This window comes from Tupaia chinensis, unplaced genomic scaffold (genome assembly GCF_000334495.1).
Source record: "Tupaia chinensis unplaced genomic scaffold, TupChi_1.0 Scaffold000242_1, whole genome shotgun sequence".
Lineage (NCBI taxonomy): Eukaryota > Metazoa > Chordata > Mammalia > Scandentia > Tupaiidae > Tupaia > Tupaia belangeri.
In genome coordinates, this window is record NW_006159720.1 from 670,681 (window position 1) to 681,044 (window position 10,364).

The 10,364-nt window shown below is 34.7% G+C and overlaps 1 protein-coding gene across 1 annotated transcript; it reads right to left on the bottom strand.

Annotated features, from left to right (window-relative positions):
• Positions 1-596: 596 nt before the first annotated feature.
• Positions 597-1,538, bottom strand: LOC102492684 (olfactory receptor 5M11). The gene has a single exon (XM_006148767.1). It carries the CDS (start codon positions 1,536-1,538, stop codon positions 597-599), a length of 942 nt encoding a protein of 313 aa, XP_006148829.1.
• Between the last annotated feature and the right edge of the window lie 8,826 nt (positions 1,539-10,364).

Below are 10,364 nucleotides of genomic sequence, written 5' to 3' on the forward strand. Positions count from 1 at the left end.
CCTCTCTCTTCCTGTTCCCATTCCCTCACTACACAATCACATTGGTAAGAAACAAGAAAACATAACTTCTCAGTACCACTTAGTAAGTCAAGGAAGAGTACAGATGGATGTGTCCCTTAAAAAACTCTCACCAAAAAGAAAGTTAGGAATAAGAGTCAAACAAATTCAAGGCATTTGGCAAAGAGCATGTTTATCTTCTTTACTGTTATAAACAGTGAAAGATCACAGTGTATTTGATATTCCAGTTTGGAGTTTCCACATAGAGGAATATTTTTCAAAATGGAATACGCTTACCAATTATCTAAGGATTTAGCTCAAAAATGGATTTGTTTGTAATTAATCCAAGATACAGAATACAACTCTGTGTTCCTGACAGTCTTTGAGGAAATGTCTATGCCACTAGTTCATGGAGCACAATAGAGGAGAAAGCCTAGAAAAGTATGCATTGCTCGTTTTCCCCCAAGCATAAACATTATAGCTGAGATGTATGAGAGTTAAGCAAAAAAAAAAAAAAAAAAACAAAACTAAAACTCATGATCATATTCCAAGATTTTTAGCCAAAGTTTAGAGATATGATTCATTGGAAATTGAAAGTATTACATTGTCGTGGTGATACTTCTCCTGAGGATATTCTTCAAGGCCTGCTTGACATCTTTGTTCCGCAGACTGTAGATCAATGGATTAAGCAATGGACTTACAAAGGTGTAGAAAACTGCTATGATTTTGGATTCCTCAACACTCTTATCAGTGGGTGGTCTGACATACATGCAGAAGAGTGTCCCATAGAACAGGGTGACAGCCATCATGTGGGAACCACAGGTGGAGAATGCCTTGTGCCTTCCCTCTGCAGATTTGATCCTAAGAATGGCCCCAATAATGAAGGCATAAGACACCAGGATGATGGTGAGGGAGTTGGAGAGATTGAAGCCAGCTGATATGAACATAGCATGTTCTTTGATGTAGGTGTCAGAGCAAGAAAGTTTAATGAGTGGTGGGTCAGCACAGTAGAAGTGGTTGATGACATTGGATCTACAGAAGTTCAGGCGGAAGGTCAGGATGGCCTGGAGCAGCCCATCTGAGAAGCCATAGATGTATGGAAACGTGACCAAGCAGATGCACACGCGCCTGGACATCCTCACACTGTAGTGCAGAGGGTTGCATATGGCCACGTAGCGGTCATAGGCCATCGCTGCCAGCATATAGTACTCAGTGAGGAGAAGTGCAATGAAAATGAAACACTGTGTGAAGCAGCCAGCAAAGGAGATCGTTTTTTTTTCTGACAAGAAATTAGTCAACATCTGTGGAGTTGCATTCGTGGTGTAACACAAGTCCACAAAGGCCAAGTTAGTGAGGAAGAAGTACATGGGCGTATGAAGTCGAGAGTCCAGTCTGATTAGCACTATCATGCCCAGGTTACCCAAGAGGGTGACAAGATAAACAGTCAGAAACAGCACAAAGAGGAGAGGCTGGAGCTCTGGGCGGTCTGTGAGCCCCAGCAGAATGAATTCTGTTATTGCAGTGCCGTTTGTGCTGGACATTTCCTGAGAGGCTGTTACTGGTCTTGATGCTCTGAAAAGAAGGCAAATGAAACAGACAAACCATGCTAATGGTGGTTAATATCCCTTTACTCTAAACTTCCTTAATGTATTATACTTACAAACCACATTGGTCATTCAACACTATCTAAATTTAGATACCACCAAGAAAATCTTTTTATGAATGCAAAATTATATTACTTGCCTAGGTTTAAAGAACTGATATATTTTTCTCTATATACCTATGGATATGTTAGGTTGTCAGAAAAGTCATGACGTGATATTTCTATATTTTTCTATTTAAAAATAAGTTAAGATTTTTTGACACCTCAGTATTTACTGGCATCTATATCTTTATGTTTATCTATACAAATAAACTACATTTCTCCTATCTTTTTTTTTCTTTTCTTTTTAGACGTTTGTCATAGGGCATGTACTTTAATTAGAGAGGAGAGAAACAGAAATACAGAGAGGGAAAGTGAGAAATTACTCCCCCCGGGGATAGCCGTGCCAAAGCCCCTTCTCCTCCACACTCCTCTTGGGATCTTGGGCACACACATGCATGCGTACTGAGCACGATTCTCAAGCCACCTAGGCTGAGACTTGAACCACAGACGGTCATGTGAGAATCCAATTTCCTTAACCACATACCACCTGATGACCCCTTTTTATCATTTTTGAAAACCCAATTATATTAACGCCACGAATCCCCATTTAAACATTGAAAATCATTTTAACCCTTTCCCTTAATATGCAACACTAAATTAATGTCTTATGTCTTTGTTTCCAAAGTACTCTATGTGTCAGTTTATTTTTTTTGTCCTATTGCATTATAATGCTATTATCCACTTTCACGTTCTTATTCATTTGTTCTTTGAGGGCAGGAACAGTATCAATTCTATTGTTGTAAAGTACAGCAAATCTTTGTGTAGTGCTTTTACAAAAGAGAAGAGAAACATATGAATACCTTTCTGACTCTACCTTCATGTTTTCAGACATAAAATGAGAAGTGTAGTTGTCATGAGGAATGCATTAGTTCATTCATTTAAAATGTTTAGACAAATGATTTGCTTAAAGAACCTAATGAGTGCCATCAGAGTTAACACTTCTCATTGCTGAACTTCTCTCCTTTTCTTGCCTACAACCATAGAAAGAAATCATGTCTTCTCACAGAGGAACTAAAATCAAAATTCATGAGACTTGCTAACATGTAGTCAAGAAGAATTTGATTTTTATAGATTAAAAAAACCCACAAATTATTTGGTAGCTTTAGCTGAGATTTTAATACAATTTTCTCTTTAAGTGGAAAAAAAGGTTAAAATACAAAAACTTACTTCTTGTTCTGAAATACATTTATTTTTCAAAATCTTTCATTAAAGATGTTTCTTGCTGGTTCTCTGTGCTGTAAAATCAGACATATTTATATTAGAATGTGAGAGGCAAGGATCTGCTTTTAATACAAACCCCCAAGGACCGAGAAGTAGTAGCAATGAGTAGTGTATCTAGACTCAACTCTCTCAGGTTTAATTAGAAGAATCTGGAATCAGAAATCCAATCCTATGCTTCAGTCATATTGTCTGTTATTTTAGGTTTACCAGTGTTTGTCTTATGAACCCTGTGGAAGACAAGCAAAACTTTTCACCTAGAAATTTTGATGATGATGTAATTTTAAATTCTACCTCTCTCTCTCATTAAATATATATATATATATATAAGGTATACTAAAAATGTCTGGTAAAAATCTAGAGCTCTTAGAAATATCTTCTCTGATGAACATATATGGGCCTTGGGCAACACTTTGGTGTGAACAAACTTCATGAACCAGCAACTGGCATGGAGGTTGAAGCATCTGGATCCCACATGGTTGACTTTGCAGTTTGAGTCCCAGATCTGGAGGCTTGAAAAACACACTAGGTACATTTGCATGCTTGACAAAATCCTGAAAGGAGAATAGAGGAGAAGGAATTGCAGTGTGGCCATCCCCACTGGGAGGCAGGTGGGGAGCTGAGATGATTTCTCCCTTTCCCTCGTTCTCTCTCTCTGTCTCTTTTTCTGGGAAGTGTGCTATAGGATCACACATACCCTACAACAAACTTAAGAGAAAAAAAATAAAATGAAAAAGAAGCCTCACGTAAGTAGTTTGATTCCTCACAATAACCCTATGAGATTGGTACTTCATCCTGAACTTTCAGCTAGAGGCAGAGGCCCCACTAGAGGGACCCTGGGACACTGAAGGACTAACTCACCACGGTACAGTTAACAAATGGCTAGAGAAGATTAGAATTCATGGTTTCATATATCAAGTAGACTAACTTCTCAGTTGTAGATAGCTGCCATTCCTCAACCTGTAATTAAAGTGTGTCCTTCCTCCCCTCAGCATTTTAAAAATACTTCACCAGCTGCCTTCTAAACACCCATTGTCCTTATTCTCATCAGTATCAAGTTGATCCTGGCAGTAAGAAAGGCTCAAATTGATGACTTTGAGAAAGGAAACTTTCTCCGGCTCCATAGAACCAGCTTTGACTTCCCTCCTCCAATCTGCTGTAACCTCTGCCTTTATCTTTGTCTACATCTTGAACACATTTTTTGTATCACCTATTGATGTTTCAGTTTCTACCACTAGACTGCAAATTCTCATGGTAAGAATGATGGTCTGTATAGTTAGCACATATCCTGGTATATAATAGTTTATCAACAAAAGCTGAATAATGTGAGGCATGTATAATATGCATTTAGCTCAGTGAATATGGCAATCTGTTATCCCTTTCAAGGTAAAATTCTATTTTATTAAATGCAATCTCATACCATTCAAAAGAAATTCTAAAGGAAGCTGATATAGATGAGTAAGTAGTTGGTTTAAAAGCTACAGTAAAGAATAGGAATGGAGTTAATTCCCCATAGGTAATAGACATTGAGTACTCCATGAGTGCTACACACTAGACTTAGCACTTACAAGCACTACTTCAGTTAATCTTCACACAATCCCACGGGTCTTTCATATTATCTTTATCTTACAGACAGGAATCGGAGGCAAAGAGAGGTCAAGGGTTTGCTTCGGTATATCAACTAATAAGCTGGAATTCAAACAGGCCAATTAGTAGTGCTTTATATCAAATCACTGATGCGTGAACAGTACCATGTAAATGAGACAAGTTGACATGATATCAAACATTGAGTATAGTGGCATTCAGTTTTCATTTATTCTTTAATTTATCCATGCAGTTAATGTACACTAAGTGCTTAACCCATTTTTTAAAAAAATTAAATTTCTTTTTGTTTCATCAATGATAATGTTCATTTCCCTTTAATTTGGGGAAATTTTGAATCATTGTTTCTTTCAGTAGATTTTTTAAAAGTTTATTCTATAAATGAGACCTACAGAGAGAGATACAGAGACAGAGACAAAGACAAATCACCCCTGACAGAGTCCAGATGCCACAATCCAGTCTTTACAGGCTCAAACTGGCAGAAAAGATCCATGCCAACCATCCCAACCTGGAGTTCTCAACAGGCCTATGACTGCATTTATATTCATTCAGGGTCTTTATATTACTTCCAGGGTCTTTGGTTAAATGGGACAGTGACCTGTTCTCTGAGATGGGGAAGGACCAATAGGGGGTCTCCATCCTCAGTGAAGGCTGCTGGCTTGGGCTTCCTGATGGGGCAAGACTGCACTGGGCTCTGTATTCAGGTGGGGATGTTGGCTATGTTCTGAAGATAGAAGCGTCTCTGGCTTTGATCTACAGTTGGGTAGGCTATCTATCCAGAAAGAGCCACTACTGTCACCTGCAGCTTGACGGAGCAGCTTGCTGATCTCCTCAGTCAGACACAGCCACTGGCCTTGCACATTTGTTTTGTTGGATACGGCTGTTGGCTGGACACCTTCGTCACCGTAGACAACAGGCCGTGCCTGACTTCTTCTACTTTTACTTGTAAAATCCAGTATTAGTAACTAAGATCCTTTTATTTTGCATACTGGGATCTGGAGTATCTGGAAATGGGGAGTTTTTGTTTTCTTGTTTTCTTATAATAGCAGGAATTGTACAATTTGGAAAATGTAGACATAGTTACAAAGGCTAGCTTTCACTTTTCTTTTTTTTTTTAATTTACCTTTAATCATGTCTTTACAATATACATTTCTTTTTTCCAACACATATGCCATGTATGTCAGTCAAGACAAAGCTATTATATACATTATCATCAGCAAATAACTCCTCATTTTTCGTCAATTAAGCATACTTTTAACAGCTTTTTCCTTTTCCTTTCCCCTTTCACTGGATATTTATGTTGTCTTCATATTTAGAGCTATCGTACATACTTCTGTTTTCTCTGGTGGCTTGTCAGTTACTACATGTAGTTAGTTTTCACTTTGCATAATTTCATGGTAATTAAGAATCATGTGAAACAAAGACAGATTTTCAGTGTGGACAGATTTGGGTCAGCACTACCAGAGCTGTATTTTATACATCAAGTGTTTCTTTTTCTTAATTATAAAACAGACATTATCATGAAAATAGTAATATATTCCTTTTATGTCTTCATCAGAGCTTTAACTTAACTTCGTGGAATAAAAGACTACTATTTTAGATTCCTTAGAACATAATGTTAAATTAATTTCAAAAAAAAGTATATGCATTCCTTCCTGGATATCCATGGAGGCTTAGTTCTAGTAAACACCACTCCCCGTGGATACCAAAATCTGAGACTAGTCAAGTCCTTTGTAAAAGTGGTATTTTATTTGCATGTAAACTACACACACATTTAAATCATCCCTTATTGCATTTATTTATAACATCTGTAAACTGTAAATTGTAAATATTTGTAAATTGATATAAAGATTGTTAAACTGTATTTTTATTTGTATTATTTTTATTATTGTAGGCTGTTTATTTTTTGACATTTTCTGTTCATGGTTGGTTGAATGTGTTGAGGCAGAACCTATGACTACAGAAAACTGACTGTACTACAGTTTTGCTGACAATATCAATGTATAAAAGTGCTGGTTATTTCTGACTCTTCTAAATATAAATACATAAGCACAGTTTTTAAGTTTATATTTTGATTCTTAATGGTTTTGCTCCTTTGTTTTAGTGTTTTAATCATTTTTCTGCTTGTAGTCTTCAACATGTTTTATGTGTTGGTGTGTAAGTGATTCAGCTGATTTCTTTGAACTTTTAATGTCTCAGTAATTTTACCATATTATTTTACTTGTGGTAGATATCTTGGCATATTGTTAAATTTTAAATAATATTCAAATCTTAATACTAAAAAGTCTTCATTCAAGCTCAAGTGACTTTTGAAAATTTTGTAAACTGTTCATTTCCCCACTACTATATAAGCTCTCAGAGATTTTCTTCTAATTATCTAAATACTTAATATTTATTTTAATGCTGACCAATGCAGCATTTTTTTTCTTTTTTTCTCTTTTATGTTTATGAGAGAGAGCATGTACTCACTAGACTGAGATAGAAAGAAAAAGAATGTGAAGAAAAACCTCCCAAGGGAGTTGGTCAAGACTCAACTTCTTCTTCTTTTGTCATTTTGAGGTTGTAGACATGCACAGACACAAACACATGTTGCATTTTTCTTTTTCTGTTTTTAAATTGATTTACTTAATTTTATTTGCTATTATTATTACTATCGTTAATTCTACCAGAGAGAGAGAGAGAAAGAAAGTGAGAAAGTAAGCTGCCTGGACTGAGACTTGAACCATGGTTAGGTGTGTGGGAGTCCAGTGCTTTAACCAGCATGTCACCTGCTGGCCTCCTGGTGTATTTGAAAGTCTTTGTTAAAATGTACTACACACCCTGGAATGGGGAAAAAATAATCCCTTGTGTATTAGTGTTAATAAATCTACAGAAGTAATGTGCCTAGTTAAATGCTTTTCACCTCAGATAGGGGTCAATAGAACCTGTTTGCTTTTTTTTTGGTAAACACACTTAACTCATCCCTAATGTTTCATCCCTAAACAGTTCTCTCTAAAACCTTTATTCCATACATCTCCTTACTTAGTTCTGTGGACGTGCTATAATGTTGCTTCTACTAATAAAATATTTCCCCCAGTTTTTAAATTATTTATAGAGCATGTGTATTGCACGTATAACTACACTTGAATTTTATGTACAGGTTCTAGATTGAACCCTGATATGCATAAATTCTGGGTTAACATTAGCTAGCTAATTTGTTATCTAGCTATAAACATCAGACTTGTATCCAAAGAGAAATCTGAAAGATAAAAATAGTAAGAATGGAATATTCTACCAGAAATTTAAAATATGTTAACAGTTCCATTATATAAATGGTTAGATTTAAAATATTATGCATAATTTAATCAACAGAAAAGATAAAATAGGCGAGAAGTGAATTTTAGAATACAATAAACATGGCATCACAAATCATTTACAAAACAAAATGTTACTATTAAATAGCAGGAGGAGATTTGCTGAAAATGTAAAGAACATACTTTAGCATTACAACATACCTTAAACTTATATCCAGAATAACACAAGATAGTTCCATGAAATATGACCAGAAAAAGGCACTAGTCAATATAAGAGTTTTCCTATTCTGCTCATGGTGGAGAAAATTTTACAGATAAAAAAATAATGTTTTTACAAAAACAATTAGAATATTCTTCATGTGAAGAATCATCAGAAATAATATGAAAGGCAATCATCAAACTGATATGTATTGTTTATTTGTTAAACATATATTTAAATTTTTCTTTTGTTCAGTTAAAAGCAGAAGTATTTCCTAAAATTTTAGTTGCAAACCAGTAGATGGCTTAATGATTATGTCATTGGATTCTCACATAGTCAATTGCAGTTCAAGTCATGGACATGGTGGATTAAACTCACACTGAGTGTGTGTGCATGTGTGCCCAAAATCCCCAAAAAAGAACAGAGAAGAAGAGATTGTAATGTCCCATCCCTCTAGGGAGTGATTTTTCACTTTGTGTGTGTCTCTCTCTCTCCAGTGAGTGCTTGTCCCTATAGCAAAAATCTCTCTTAAAAAAAAAAAAAAAAGAAAATTTTAGTTAAGACATCAAATTAGAAAATTATCTTAAGTGATCTTTCCTCCTGTATAAGATAAATCAGAAAAATGTACAGTTCAATATTTGTTCTCACTATCCCTGGCATAAGTATAAATTATTGGAAGCTATCTAGAGAAAAGAACTTGAAAAATATTCAAATCATTTAATTTACCAATGCTACTTCTGGGAATTTATCCATAACGAGAGACATTTATAAAGAAATATGGAATTATAAAAATAATAAGACAAACTGATAAAAGGAAAAAAAACTCTCCAAAAAAAAAAACAAGATTGATTTTTTTTGCTTTGAAAGCGTAGTGCATTCTTTTTTTATTTCATTTTTTTATGCATTCAATTACCTTTTTTAGCTTACAAAGTGAATATTTCAATATGTGAACATTTTTCCCTAGTCCAATTGATTGAACTATAAAGTATCTTCAACAGATAATACCAAAGATTTTAAATTTGGTTGCTGCAAGACACAGGGGTGCTTAGTACTAGGAAATAGAAGGAAACTTACAACTACTAGGAGAAGTTTGGAATAATTTGCACTAATCCTTATTGTTAATTTTTAAAAATTTTCTATAAGACATATGTGCTTACCAGAAAGAGAGAGACAGAGAAAGAGAAAGTGAGAAATCACCATCTAGAAGGAATGGCCACATCATAAACCCCTCTCAATTCTCCTATCCAGATTTTGGGCACACAGGCACATACACCTGGTGTACTTTTCAAGATACCAGGTCCAGGACTTGAGCAACAGACAGCAATGTGAGATCCAAAGCTTTAACTGCCAAGTCATCCACTACACGATGCACTAATTCTAAAATACAATTGTGATATAAGGCTATAGATCTGTCTATCAGACCATTCTACTCGCTAGGAACAAAGCACAGCTTTTTTCTTTAAAAAAAAAAAAGAAAAAAGAAATTTTCTTATAGAGGAACATCCTGCAAATTAAATGATGCTAGTCCTCAAAAAGAAGGTGGACCAGAGCATTTACTAAGATTGGAACCCTCAGTAACTCATTTTTAGATTTCTGTGCTTTATTGTCTCAGTAGATAACTTGCTCTTATTATCTCATATTATATATAAAACCAAACAAATATACAAACAAATGACTCTCAAACTTATATATTAAATTATTGCCATCAAAAAAGGACCAATTTGACAACAATAACAACAATGAAAATGTTGATAGGGTGATATACTAGAAAACAAGTGGAACACTTTATATTAAATAGAGTAGCATATATAACTACTACCAATAGTGGTGTTATTTAAAACCAGAATACATGATATTAAGTTGTAAGTGACTGACACATCTAAAAATATTTTCTAAGGCTATACCAATGAGTAAACAGGTGGAGAGTCATTATTCTACACTCCATATAAGAATAGAAATAATTATTTTGAAAATAAAATGTATAAAATTAGTTATACTGTCTTGAGTCTCACTATGGGTCTTTGGGCCATATTAGTCAGAGAGATCAATTTTCAGTTCCCATTAATGTTAGTTATATAATTGACTCCCTAATATTAAAAGAATATTATATAGTTTTATTGTGTGTAAACTAGTTCCTTTTCATAGAATCTATCTTTAATTTTTTATTTCAATACTAGGAATTTCATTTAAAAAAATATGTCTTCAGGATGCTAACTTCAGAAAAAAATTAAAGGAGTCATTGAGAGTCTTCCATGATTCACCAAATCATGATTGTGTAATAGGAGGGCTGTCCAATAAAGAAAATTACTATGTTATCACTTTAATGTAGCAATTACAAATGAACAAATGC